Below are 14,636 nucleotides of genomic sequence, written 5' to 3'. Positions count from 1 at the left end.
ATCTCTAAGGTTTTTTTATGCTTTCATCACTGAGGTATTGCCTTGGATGTGTGCTGCTTCTTTCAGGATAAAGGGTTGTTTTTTTGCTGTGTCTATTTCTTGCTCAGTTTTATCAAAACATCTCAAAGATCAGCTAAATGACCAAAAAGAAGCTTTTGATCAATTTTCTTCCATTTACACACTGAACATTCATTATGTTTTTGATGTTCTTTGATTCAGGAATTCCCTTTTTACTGTCTTCTCTTTTTTTTCCATTTGTACACTCTTGACCTCGATCTATAACTGTGTATTTCTGGCCACACAAACTGGGCCAGTGTTACACAGCACCCACTAACCCTGTGCCTTTTGCCCCAAAAGCCTTCAGATGTAAAACCTCATCACAATAATTTTTCTGTAGCATGGCTGGAGTGGATCTGGCTGAGGAGTTGGGCAGCCTCATGAGATAGTGACAGACTATTAGACTCAGTCCAGATTATGTCACAGAATAAGCTCTTTAAGGAATTAACTGTTTGGTGGTCCAATGCCTTTGAAGTGCAGCTGCTTATGGCCATTCTGGACCGAATGCCTCTTTAATATTATTTTGTTAGCCTCACAAGTAACTACTGAGGTTTTTGAGGTAGGAAAGGGATAAAAGGGGAGACTGGGAACACTGGAAATAAAGATATTGGAGAAAACATCAAAGGTATTTTAAGAAACTTCAATTAATAGTCAGAGCTTTACTTATTTACTTCAGTCTCTGAAATTACAGTTGTCAATCTAACACAGGCCTATAATTATTTTCAATCAAAACTAGTGCACAACAGACTACAGATTCATAAATTTGCTACCCGAGAGAAAAAGTAACTGTGTATGACATTATTACAGACAATGTATGCCAGTCTGCATGTGTGGATGAGTGAGACCCCCAGCATTGCAACTAATGAGTGCTGGATCATAATTAAACATAGTTAAATGTCTTCAGTAGTTTTAAGCAGTGGATCTTATCTGAAAGAGCATAAAGACCCACCACTATCTACTGAATGACAAATCATGATCTAGATTTCCTAGATATTTCAATCATAATCAGATTGTTTTTATTCAAAAATGGAAAAATGTAACTTGAGAATAACAATGTGATTGAACAAAGAGACATGAGTCATATTCTTCAAATAAATTAAAAAAAAAAAAACATCATAGAATTTTTACAACAGATTTTTTCCAGGCACACATCAGCAACCCACTGAAAATGGCTCCAATGGGTTGCATGGTGTGTTAACATGAGGGATGCATTATAATGGATTTTTGCCCATATCTGATATGGCAATATCTGCAAATTTCTCCCAGCAAATATCAATACAATTTCAAGGCCTCCAGCTGATGTAGGTCTGCCAGTCCTGTCTGAAAATGCGCACAAATATTTGCACATATGGCTGATATTTACTGCTGATCTGTGTCAGTATTTATTGCAGATATATCTCAGATGTAAACATCTGCAGAATTTTTCAGATCTGCCAATACTATAGCCAACTTTTTAAGACAATATCTGCCGATCGGATATTTTGCACCCCTAGTCAAAATGTTTCAAGTTTTGCATGAGTGATTGGGAAAAATGTCGTCCTGAGTTCAGCTCTATTTTCTTTGCTTTTTGTCTTTATTTTGATCCACGAAGGGTTTAAAGATGCCTTCATTCAGACCTGCCTGCATTTGTCAAAATGTGCAGCAGCACTAGGCTAGTAAAGGGACTGGACCTTAGATTGGGATGGGCCTATATTAGAAGTTTTATGGTACTTCAGAAAATAGCAAAGTTTGGCACCAGTTTGGCTCAGTTGGTAGAACAGTTGCCCATATACAGGGTTAGGGTTAGATCACCTGATCGATTCCTTGTATTAGTGCTGTTTGGTGCGTGTCATCCCCCCACTCGCTCTCCCCATGTCTGTCTCTGTTGAGCTGTCCTATCAAAATAAAGGCAAATAACCCAAAAATAATCTTTAAATAAACAGCAAAGTTGGCTACAAACTAAATGTTAATGAACAAAAAGCAGCCAATCTGCTGAAACCAGCAAACTAGCATTTTCTGCTTCATTTTCAAAGACACTCCCATTCCCTTTCCCCAGTTCACACCCTTATATCCGTCCTTTCTCCTCACATCGTCTTTTTCCCTCCCTGTCACATAGGGCTTCTTTCGGAGAAGCATCCAGAAGAACATGGTGTATACTTGCCACCGGGAGAAGAACTGCATCATCAACAAAGTCACCCGCAATCGCTGCCAGTACTGTCGGCTGCAGAAGTGCCTGGAAGTGGGAATGTCCAAGGAGTGTGAGTATTAAAAAGAAAATGCCTTACCCAGAATCCTCTGCTCCCACATGACTCTCAGGGCTGAGCACAGATCTATCTCATCATGGCTGTTTAATCCCAGAGGGGTTAGCATGATTGTTCCCACTGCAGGACGTCTTAGCTGCAGCTTTTGTTGACATTTGGTCCACTAGTGACACTATTGCACATAAACGCTCAGCTTTGGCTGTGACTGAGGTGTGAAATTTGGCCTGATTTATCATCTGTTTGGTTTCTTATGCAAAATTTAAAAGCCTTTATTTTGAGGTCTTTCCAAATTTTATCTCTTAGATTATTTTTTTCCATGTTTAGAGGTTTTATTTCAAGCGTATTTATTTCAAAGGTTAGCAGTGATGCAGACTGGCAATAACAGCCAGGGTGTCGCCATGCTTGGCAGGCCCCTGTGATGAATATGTTCTCACCTGCCGAGAGTGAAAGAGCAGGCGTCTGCTCCCATCATTGCACCCCGGGGGCTGTGTGAACACACAAGCACTCGCACACATTCATGCAGGCAGCCAGACTTGATAGAGTAATTGGGAGAGGTGTGACCGCAGAGAGAGATCACAGGCCAGCAGGGTGTTCTTTTTTTTAACCTCTGCTCAGTCACATGAACCACTGTTACACCGTTCACTATCACAGCAACAGAATGTGCGGTGTTTGGCATGAATCTTCAGAAGGAGGAAGTGCAGACAGAACGTGTAGCTCCTCTCCTCCTCACACAGACTCACACTCACCTGTTTAAGCTGTGTCCCTCTCCACCTCCTGTCTTCCCCGAGCTATTTACCTCATCTCTGTGCTACAGCAAGAGCAGGGAGCGCTCCCCGTGCCGCAGCACTGTGGCTTACAGTAAAAGAAGTTATCCTCTGAGCTCCTTACCTTTGAATGGGGCCATTAATCATGGTTAGAGCGATCACAGCAGCCTGCTCTTTCACACACATCCACACAGGCACAGAACAGGAGATACACTGGAGTTGGAGAGCCATCTAGTGGTGGATAAATTGAACTGCACCATTTAAAACAAGCATGTGCTATCCTAAAGGGAGAAGAGGCTGGATGTTTAATTTTCTAGTAAATTTTGCCCCATCTTTGCTCAGCTTTTTTGATTAATGTTTAGAACTATTTCCCAGGTTGTGGTCACTTTGTGCAGAGAGTGCAGATTGCTCATCTTGTGTCCTCAGCGGTGACTTTGGCTGGTGACGCTGGTCTGTGCTGGTGAGGGAGGAGAGACTGGCCATCTGGGGCCCGCAGGGGGTCCTGTGCCTCTCACGCACTCAGACACAAGAGCACGCAAATACAGACGCAAGCTAGTGCATAATTTTCAGCACACACTCAAGTTATGCACATGCAAAGTGGCAAACACTAAATGGTCTGAATGAATAAAAAGTCTTTAACAGGAATACAGTCAGACAGCTCCACTTAAACACCATACACTCCCTGTCTCACACGCACACGCATACACTTACAGAAGGTGGACCCCCTGCTAGAGCTGGGGGGACGTCTGGGTGACCTTGTGTCTGCCAGCAGACAGCTCCAGACGACAGTGCCAGGCCTGCTGCCAGGTGGCGATGCCACGCAAGACAGCGTCAGAAGGAGGGAGGAGGGTTTTTTGGAGGGATACAAGGGAAACGCCTGTAAGCTATATGCCAAATTAGCATCAACCGGAGTGTACGGAGAAAGACGAGAACTGACATAGACCTTGACATAATAAAGCTTAGAAAACTTTCTAATATAGAGTTAACATAACATTTAGGTCTGAAATTTAACTAAAGTGAAGAAGTATTATTTATTTTCACACACTTCCCCTGTACCATGATACAGGGGTTCCCAACATGTAGCTCTGGGCCTGATAGGGTCACGAGATAACTGCAGGGCTACTAGATCTATAAAGTGCTTAAAAGAAACATGTCTCTGCTTCACATATTAATTATTTTTGCTATTATTATTTTGCATTTTCTATAGAAAATGTTTAATATTAGTTTTGCATGTCTCTTGAAAAACTCAAACTGATTTTCACAGAAAAAATAAAATGCCACAAATGAGTTTGTATGTAAAACTGTAGATTTAAACTAAATCTCACAAGTTGACTGCTCTATTCTTAGGCTGACATCCAAAAAAGGTTGAGAGTCATTGGTTTTAAGAAAGCACCATGTTGTTTTTATGACCTGACTGTGTATTAATATGAACAACATGTCACTGTTTCCTTAAGTGTACAAAAGTGAAGCCAAAATACCCCATACAGGAGGCAACTTCATATTCTGGTGATGTAATATGGTGCCAAAACATGCACAGAGCTGAGCTTACTGGTATGTGCTTTAATATACAATGGGTTTGAAGCCGACACTCATTGGCTCATTCAAGTTTAATGGCTGTACTGCTTTTGTCCCTTTACCTTCCTCTGCAAAGCCAGTCGTGAATGCTGCCGTATTTGTCAACAGAGCTGTCAGTCATGACATTACATCCCCTTTAGATAACCAATCAAAACAAAATGACTAATAAAAATGAACAGCTGGACAGTAAATTGTCAAGATAGCAACTAATGATCAGGACATAAGAAGGGATATTAAGGCCACTCTAAAAAATGTTTAAAAAGATCTGTCAGTATTGTAGATAAAATTTGCAAGAAAAACCTATAATTATTTTAGTTTAAAAAGTCATAAATTCTTACTTTGTAAACTCAAAATTTTCAAATTCATAAATAAATAAATTATGACAGCAAAAAGTCATACATTTCTGTCGTTTTAAGGAAGCCAATCCTTACCATCTGTTACAGACCTTTCCTGACATGAACAGGTTCCGGTGTGATATCCGCAAAAAAATAACAAATATATTCTGGACAAACTTTATCTTTAAAGGGAGAAACCTTTTTGTTGGAATCTTACTGTTATATTCAAACAAGAAAACTAAGTATTTGTTCACAATGTTGAGTACTGCTGCACTGAACAAAAAAAGGGCTTAAGCCAGCAGCTCCAACTATAGCACACTTGTGCTATGCAATTTAGGAACTATATATAGTGGAATGAATTACCTTTTCATTGCTGCTTCAGAAGAACAAATATCAAGAATTATGGGAAAATGGATAATCTATAGTCACCCTAAACACCCATTTTTTTGGTTTAAGCATATTTATTTTATAGATACGTGCATGAAAAGATTTGTTGTTTATTATACAATTAGAGAGATACCCCAGATTCTATTTATTTTGTTTTAACTTTATTATCTGTGATTCCAAATCAAATTTAAAAAAGAAATTATGGGCCAAGATCACGGGCACTTCCTTTGTGGGCTTTTTTGACTGAATAAGCCCCAAAATTCTAAGTTTTTGGTTCTGTTTAATTTACAACTTTTTTCTGGTAAAGTTGTGACTTAAGAAGCTCAAGAATATTGAGGGTTTTTTTAAATGTCATATATTCTCTTATTCTGTTGTTATATTTTTAGAGTGGCCCTAATAAGCCGCCATAATGACAGATTCCTATCTTGTCAAAACATATTTTCAGTGCGTTTTGCCTTGTCTATTAACCTGAAGATGACAGGGGGAGTTCTTAATGTTTTGGCTTTAATTCCAGGCGACTGTTGCTCTGTCCATTTTAATGACCAATCCAAATGTATACACTTATATATGATGCCGTATGCATTTTTAAGCTGAAGTAACTTTACTCTGACACCTAACAGTTCTGCATTCTGAGTCTTCTTTGTGGATCATAACTGAATTCATAGCTGAATTTAAGTTGCTGCGTTCAAACAACGCAACCTCCCTCCTTTCATCAACCCCTCCCCCTCTTTTTTTAACTTGAGTCAGGAAGCTATCGCTCACACATTCCTGGAGGAAGGTGATATTCAGCGATAGAAAAAAAGGTAATAAAAGTAAAATAAGATGAAGCAAAGAATGATGGAGAACATCGCAGGGGGAGGATAACATCAGCCACAAAGGCAGGAGAGGAGAGAAAGATGAAGGCTGTGAGAGGAAAGAGAGTATTGAACCCAGAGTGAGTGAGAATGAAAACATGGAGTTGAAAAAGCAGACGGGGGAGGAGGGACGCTCGAGGAGGGAGAGGGAGAGGGAGAAAGTTTCATCACTGTCGTCGTCGGCTGTGCGCTGCGAGCGGCGGGAGCAGGGGGAACATTGACATTTTTATCTTTCCATTGAATTTAATCTGTGTGATGGACGAGCTGCCAGTGCTTTAATTTTCCTCACACGAATTATCCCTGTCTGCCCACCTCGCTCTGTCTTGTACACACAGACACACACAAATAAACACACAAGTAGTACACACCCAGGTGCTAGCAGAAAATGTCTATTAACTGCACAGTGCAGCTGAAATCCACTGTGAGAACAGATGATTGAGTGATGGCTGTGTGCGTCAGTGTGTGTTTATTGTGTCACTGTGTTCTCTGCATATTTCACACTGTCTCTTGTAAATCATTTTTATGCAATGAACACGTAACCGCAAACAATCCAAGATGCAAGTTCCCCCATTAGCATTCTGCTTCTCATAATACATTTTAAAAGATGCATTGCTCAAAGTTAACATGCACACATGACAAATGCACACAAACACAATAATAATAAAAAAACAAGGCCGTATTTCTCTCATTTTCCCTCCTTCGCTACACCCCCCTCTCCCCCCACACCCAGTTATTGCATGTGGCAATTCGCCATGACAGATCGCCAGTCGAGCCTAATAGTTCTTTAATGACTTCATTAAATTGTGTTGTGCGGCTTATGATTGTGCTGCCAATTTGTCAGTGCTGGGTAATGTCCGGGCGCAAAGGATGCCCCACTTTTATTTGTGAATTAATTGGACATCGACTGTGCTGCGGCCCTGTCCGACCCCCCCTCCCCATCATGGCCGACAGGGCGCAGAATCTCAAATCAGAACTCAAACAGGACCAACCCAAAAATGTGCAGCAGTTTAAAACAGGGGCGTTTCTACTGACTAAATCATAATTAGCTCATAAAAGTAAATGGAAGCAGAAAGCCATTTACTGTTTTGCTTGTTTTTACTGACATGGTTTATTTAAGTCATCAATTATTCTGGCTTTGTAATTTCTACTGCTTTTTAAAGGCAAACATTTTAACCGCCCTGATTAAACAGAATGATTCAGTAGATAAGAAAGCATTAGATATGATGGAAAGTAGAGGAGGGAGAAAAATATTGATTTGGCAATAAATCATCTTCCTGACTCATGTGATACAATTATGGGATTCCTGCTGCCAAATATCAAAATCGGCACTCTAAACAGGTTTGACTCACGGCATCATGGCACCTCTCAGTGGTGCATATTACATCCATGAGGGAAGTATGAACCAGAGGTTTATTCATGTCTTTATTTCAAACCTGCAAATAACAACAAAACCAGTTTAGGAAAAAAGAACAATCATTTCCATTTGCAAACACTCAAGCAGATAAGTTTACATGTGAAAAGGAAATCAGTTTAAACTTATTTAATCCTACCTCTTTCTAGTAAGTTTTTATCATTAACTTCCTGACTGACTTGATTTTAAATATGAAACGACACAGAACAACATCTCACCTTTAGGGTTATACAGACGCCACAAGTACAATACAAGTAGATGTGGTTTCCTTGGAGCCTCTTAGGTTGTGAATCAATGAGGTACTTTTATTGACACAGCCAGGGGCAACTAGAGATTTTCCTTGTGATTCAGATATAGTTGCTTTATCTTGTGAAATATTTTATTCTTGGCTCTCAAACCCTAAGCTTTTCTCTCTGTATGCTTACAGCATTTTATTTCATAAATTTATAGCTTTCCATTTGAGTCAATGATTATTTTATTTTATGGGAATGTGCAGTCTTGCATTGTTTGAAACTGATGTTACAGCTTTTGCAGCTGTTGCTAATTTTAAACTTTTGTACAAACTAAAAGATATACAATATTAAAGAAGTCATAACCACATAACTCTACATTCATGAAAACACATTAAAATACCGCAATATAACACGAACTCTTATGAGTAAACGTACATTTTTGTAAGAGTACTTTTGATTTTCATTGAAACTAAAGTTGTTCTGATAATGATTCTAATATCTGCTGTGATAGTGATAGCAGTTTTTGCCTCTTATAATCACTCTAATGTAGTGTTGGTATTGGCAATTTAAACAGAGTCCAAACAGACTCCTGAAATTCCTTTTCTGTTGTGTAAAATCTAATGACATTAACAAACAGAAAACAAGTAGAGCTTGCAGAGGGTGTATTGTCAAAAGAAAGTAGCAAAATATGAAACACCCCTGTTTGCTGAAAATAATACTGGCTCTCTGATTCAAAACCTTTATTTGCTACATCAAGTAAAGTCTCCAACAGCTTGACAGTATGACTATGTCTGAGGTTGGAATTGGTAAAGTTACCCAACAGACAAACATCTGGGTCCACTGAAAAGACAAAATCCTGAATACTGGAGAGATTATCATCTATTAAAAGCTTTATTGTTATGCCTTCTCATTCTTCCCAGCTTCATATCTACGTGTGATTTGGCGACTCCACCAGACAGTCACATGATCACCAATAAATGCAGCAAATAGTACATCACAGTGCTCTTTCTGCACAGCGGGGGCGTCTTCATTTCATGTCGTGGCGGGCCGTGCTTAGCAATAACACACCGCAGCATCAGACTTCCAGCCCCCTCCTCCCTCCTCCTCTTCATGTTCTTCCAGGCGGGGAGGCCTGTCTGCGAGGCTGATGGATGAGCAGCAGCACCGAGCGGTGCATCCCTCTCTGGCCCCGGGCCATGCCCCCTCTGTCAAACACACTGATCTCCCATCAGCCCCTGCGCTCTCACCCTTAATGGTCAAGGTTAGATTTGAGACAGGGAAAATCTGATCTTGGGTCAGCGGCTTGGTGAAATTCGGGTACCTGGAGGGGAGGTAGAGATTGGAAAAAGATAGAGATGAGTTTAGGAAAGTGGGATGACTTAAAGCGTGAGAAATCAGATTTTGGAAATGGAAAGACAGTGTGAAAGGAGAGAGAGTGTGTTGTATAACCAACAGAGAGAGAGAGAGAGAGAATGCTGGGAGTTTTTTTCCCGCTCCGGGCTCAGCAGCCGAGCCCTTTTAAAACCATTAGAGGCAGGATATTTGTCATATTATGTTATTAGATTAGCCGGGACCTCTAATGAAAGCTGTGGCAATTTGTCAGCCTTATGGATAGCTCCATCCACCACCACTATTTATCAAGCAGCACCCCATCTCACCCAACATCCACCCCCACCCCTCGATGCACACCCACGTACACGCACATACACAACGCAGTCATAGCGAAGCTGCAGCCCGGTCTGGATGGGCCTGGAGAAATGGATGGAGCCTGTAATGGGATTCCAATGCTAAACACCCCGCCTCGTGTTTTTTGTCATTTGGGGTGAGCACACTATTCTCAGCCTGATCGCCCAGAGGGAAACAGCGTCGGATTATTTCAAGGTTTTCTCTCCCCCCTCCCTCTTTAGAAGAAGCTGTCTCACTACATTTATCTTAAAGCATCACAGAGGAGAAGTGATGCTGCAGCTGCTGTTCGCTGCGCACGGAGCATCCTCTCCTGCTGCTGCTTTTGCTTTGATCTCCACCCAAGTTTACCTTGTGCTGCTGCTTATTTAGGACATATAAGTTTGAACGTTGCAGAAGTTGAGTGGTATATGCAGATTAAACTAGCTCATGAAGGCCACGTACCTGTGTTTTCACTGCAGGATCTTTCCCAAAACTAATGATTTCATCAGTTATGAAAAGTTATCACAGTGAGGCTGAAATACAGTTTGCACCGCTCTATTTAAAGTCTCCGACTTTAAGCCTGCCAGGAGCTGAAGTTTGTTACTTAATCCAAAAGTTTCTGTCACACATACTAATCCTCTTTGCGCCTCTCTTCATCCTCCCTGCAGCGGTGAGGAACGACCGGAACAAGAAGAAAAAGGATGAGAAGAAGCAGGAGAGCACGGAGAGCTACGTGCTGAGTCCCGACACGGAGCAGATGATCGACAGGGTTCGCAAGGCACACCAGGAAACTTTCCCGTCACTCTGCCAGCTGGGAAAATACACTACGGTAAACAGCAGAACAAAAGCTGCCTAGTTTGTTAACTTTTCTCTGCACTTGTATTCAAATGTATTAAGAAAATGTTCTGTACTTATTGTCCTTGCAGACTAACAGCTCAGAACGACGTGTATCTCTGGATGTAGACCTGTGGGACAAGTTCAGTGAACTCTCCACCAAGTGTATCATAAAGACGGTGGAGTTTGCTAAGCAGCTGCCAGGCTTCACAACGCTCACCATCGCTGACCAGATCACCCTGCTCAAAGCCGCCTGTCTGGACATCCTGGTGAGAACAACCACCCAACTGATGTATCTCCAACTTTTGACTATTTTTAAAATTTTTAAACAGTAACTTAACTAACTCTTAACTTGTCCCTAGATACTCCGGATTTGTACGCGCTACACACCAGAGCAGGACACAATGACTTTCTCAGATGGACTCACGCTAAACCGAACCCAGATGCACAATGCCGGCTTCGGCCCCCTCACAGACCTGGTTTTTGCCTTTGCTAACCAGCTTCTTCCTCTGGAGATGGATGATGCAGAGACAGGGCTGCTCAGCGCAATCTGTTTGCTGTGTGGAGGTACAGAAAACCGTCTCATTATCAAGCTCTCCTCAACGTGACAGTCTTAAAAAAACCCAAACTGTGCAATAAAACCACAGAGTGGGGGAAACAGCACTAGAGTTGCTGTGTTTTCTCTTTCCTAGAGCTCCATCTAGTGGCAAACTTGGTTATTGACAGATTTTTCTGTACTTGGTGTGTATTCCCACAGATCGTCAGGACTTGGAGCAGGCAGAGAAGGTGGACGTCCTGCAGGAGCCTCTTCTGGAGGCACTGAAGATTTATGTACGGAGGAGGAGGCCTCACAAACCGCACATGTTCCCCAAGATGCTCATGAAGATCACCGATCTGAGAAGCATCAGCGCTAAAGGTCTGTGCTTCAGACTCATGACTATTTTATTAAAATCTATTTACTCTAGTTTTTTCTTACTGATTGGCTTAAATTTGTAGGAAAGCAGGAAAGAACCTACTAAAACTCCAATATAAAGTCTTATTTCTGTAATTTCTATATACAATAAAAGATGTATGCAGTAGACCTTTTGAACACTTAAGTCGAATTAGTTACCATCTGACCAGGAGTGTGGAGAATTATAAACATATTAAATCTCATCCCTTCTCCATCAGGTACTTATTTACTGAGGTTTATTGTTTCTGTTTAAGAATCTACACAAAAAAAGTATATATTTTCTTTCACCTAAACCACTCCTGTAGCTATGGCCACTTTATCCTTAAATGACACTGATTAGTCTATCATTCTCTGACATGAACCAGAAATAAGCGCATCACGTTTAAGCTCTGCAGAATGGATCCAGCAGATAACAAACAGAATCTGGCCAATCAGTCTGCTCTGCACGGTTCTGAATGAATGCCTATGTAAATAAAGTACTAAATGAGCTTTTTCCGTCCATCCCTCTGCAGGAGCGGAGCGTGTCATCACCCTGAAGATGGAGATCCCTGGCTCCATGCCCCCACTCATCCAGGAGATGCTGGAGAACTCAGAAGGTCTGGAAAGTGGGGCAGCAGGTGGCCGGCCCAGCGGTGCCCCCCCTGGCAGCTGCAGCCCCAGCCTGTCCCCGAGCTCTGCCCAAAGTAGTCCAGCCACACAATCGCCGTAGTCACGGCCCCTCTTTTAATTTCTCCATACGATGCTCTCTGCCTCCTTCCTCAATGTTTCTACAGAGAATAATGGAGGTCGAAGGAGGAGGTACTTGAACCTCAACCCGTGACCTCCTCCTCCTCTCTTACAACACAAACCACACCTTCTGATCTGCTTCTCCTCACTCTGGAGCCCCATCTAGATGTGAGGGGAGGCGAGGCTGGAGCAGAATGGGATGGGGGGGATTAGGATGCCTCCAAGAGACCACACCGGAAACACTGCTGATGACTCCTCCTCCTCTTCCTCCTTCCCTCCACTGCTCCTCCCTTCTTTTCCAAAAGACTCATGGAAACAAATCTGGATGCAACAGAGACCAGAGAGAGCAGCTGGAGCACCGTTGGGTGGATGTATGAACACGGACATACTGAGTGACTAAACAAACACCAGACACTTTGTTTTTTTTTTCTTGTTGAGGCAGACTGCAAGTTCGGGACTCGTCTGAAGACCCCTCCTCCTCAAAGACTCTGGGTCTTTTCCTCTTTTTCCAACTTCAAGACAAACAGATTTCGTACAAAAGATATATAAATATATATAGAAAAAGTTAAGGAACTATTGTGATTGACTTGTCCCGGAGCGGAGTGACAGGTCGGCACGAAGACGTGTTTTTCTGAGATTAGAACTTGTCGTACTCCTTCACTGTTTCAATCTTTTCATACACATTGAGAGTATTGAGAGACGTTTCAGTTTTATCACATTTGTACATTATTCTAATTAACAAGAGAGCTAAAGATGTTTCTCTCCACATGCAAACAGACAAACACAAACGTGCACAGAAAACAAGTCGCAATGAATATCACCGACTATTCCAGGTTGGATTTGTTTTCCTTTTCCTTTTTTTGTTTCCAAGAGAATGGAAAAAAATGATTGTATGAACTTGGTTGTATGATATGGTCACAGGTCCTTTCAAGAAATCAAATTAATGAAGATTCATTATTAAGGTGTATTTTAAGTAGCCTTTGAGTTTGTGTATATAAGCTGTATTCATTTCTTTAAAACTATGAAGAGTTTTAGGCTTCACCTGATCTTTTTTTTAAGAATACCTTTTATGTGTTTTGTTTATAGGTTTGTGATGCAAGCAAAGACATTTTTGAGCACATTTTACTGAAGGAAGGTCTTTCATTGTTTTGTGTCCTGCTAAATACTGGACAGACCCTTAACCAATCACTGGCTGTTCAGGATGTGGCTTTCACAAACGATTTCAACTGCTCCCTTTTAGGTAACAAAGTAGCACTCCAGTCGGGGCATAGCTTTTTTTGGCCATGTAGCAGAAAGAGATGGTTGTTCAAGTGAGCAAAAACGGCTTCAATGAATTAAAATGTGAAGAATGGTGTACATACAAACGCACTGTATTAAACACAAAAAGGTTCTCTGGAATCTCTGAATGGATCCGTAATCTGTACTGGATGAGAAAGGACTAGAATGTAGTGATCCCTCTGCTCCGTCAGGCAAAATAAAAGGTCCCAAATGTGATGTTCGTCAACCAAGCCCTCACAAATATCCCCTGGAAACCTGTGGTAGAAACGAATATGTGACTTTTCAAATCCAGAGCAAACCTCACACCCTGTGACTCACTTTTTACGCCAAAACGCCTTCACCGCTAACACACGTTGTCTGAAACCATCGTTACTGTACACACGCCAATGTCTCAGGAAGGAATCATTTTGTGTGCTTGGCCTGTTCTTTGTATTTGTTCTGTGCTGCACCTCCTTACCCCTCCTGTCACGGATGCACACTCACAAACACTTCTGCTACTGAGCCCCTGAATTTTGTCTTCAGTCACTTCATTTTTTTGTTAAAAACCTGGCAGACCAGGACTTGTGCAAAGAGAGATCCCGACCCTGACCCTGCCCTCCCCACCCTGCAGACGTTACGACATAGGATGCCAGTGTGGAGTCTCTCTGAGTCGTTCATGTGTTCATTTTTTTTTTTTTATTTGTACGGTCAAAGCTGCTTTTCATCATTTTACAGTAGGACTTCACCTTGTCCAGAACAGCGCACAACGTTTTCCCTCCACAGCTAATCTGGAATAGCAACAGACACAGCGTCAGTTTGAGAAGTATGGAATATGTTGCAATTTTTGTCAAGATTATCAAGCGACTTTGGAAAAAAAAGAAAACAACAAAAAAAGATCAAAAATAAAACCAACATTTAATAATTATTAAATGTCTTTGTGTTTTTCTCGTGTCATTATTTTCATTTCCTCCTACAGGAAGTTACCATCTAACGAGTTATAACGAGGTTCATGTGTCACTGTGAACACTGGAGTCATGTGTTGCATATTTGCTCTCAGACACTTGATGATACCAGACCAAGAATTTTGAACACAATGGAAATAACAGCTGACGGAAATGGTTGATTCCAGTGGCAGACTTGAGGTGTTTGAGGGAGAGCGGCGAAAATTATAAAAAGGGTATCTGCTGTGTGCAGCGAGGCATCATTGTTTAAAAAGCTGTCAAACATTTATAGTGAAATAATTAGAAATCCTGGTTAAGATTTAACTTTTTAAATTGTGATTATACCTACTTCACCTCTGTAATATATCAGATGAGGAATTATGAACCATTTAACCACTGATTAAC

The 14,636-nt window shown here is 41.3% G+C and overlaps 1 protein-coding gene across 6 annotated transcripts in view; it reads left to right on the top strand.

Annotated features, from left to right (window-relative positions):
• The window catches only part of raraa (retinoic acid receptor, alpha a), a 243,100-nt gene extending 228,903 nt beyond the window's left edge, over positions 1-14,197 (top strand). For all 6 annotated transcript variants that reach the window (XM_041815338.1, XM_041815341.1, XM_041815340.1 and 3 more), the window contains 6 exons: positions 2,153-2,294; positions 10,190-10,350; positions 10,448-10,624; positions 10,718-10,922; positions 11,113-11,271; positions 11,820-14,197. In XM_041815338.1, coding sequence (XP_041671272.1) covers positions 2,153-2,294; positions 10,190-10,350; positions 10,448-10,624; positions 10,718-10,922; positions 11,113-11,271; positions 11,820-12,016 — 1,041 coding nt within the window. In that variant the 3' untranslated portion in view covers positions 12,017-14,197. The remainder of the gene's footprint in view (positions 1-2,152; positions 2,295-10,189; positions 10,351-10,447; positions 10,625-10,717; positions 10,923-11,112; positions 11,272-11,819) is intronic.
• The last annotated feature ends 439 nt before the right edge of the window (positions 14,198-14,636 follow it).

Source organism: Cheilinus undulatus, linkage group 20, assembly GCF_018320785.1.
Source record: "Cheilinus undulatus linkage group 20, ASM1832078v1, whole genome shotgun sequence".
Lineage (NCBI taxonomy): Eukaryota > Metazoa > Chordata > Actinopteri > Labriformes > Labridae > Cheilinus > Cheilinus undulatus.
Note: the sequence above shows the minus strand (reverse complement) of the source record. Positions and strands in the feature narration are given on the sequence as shown.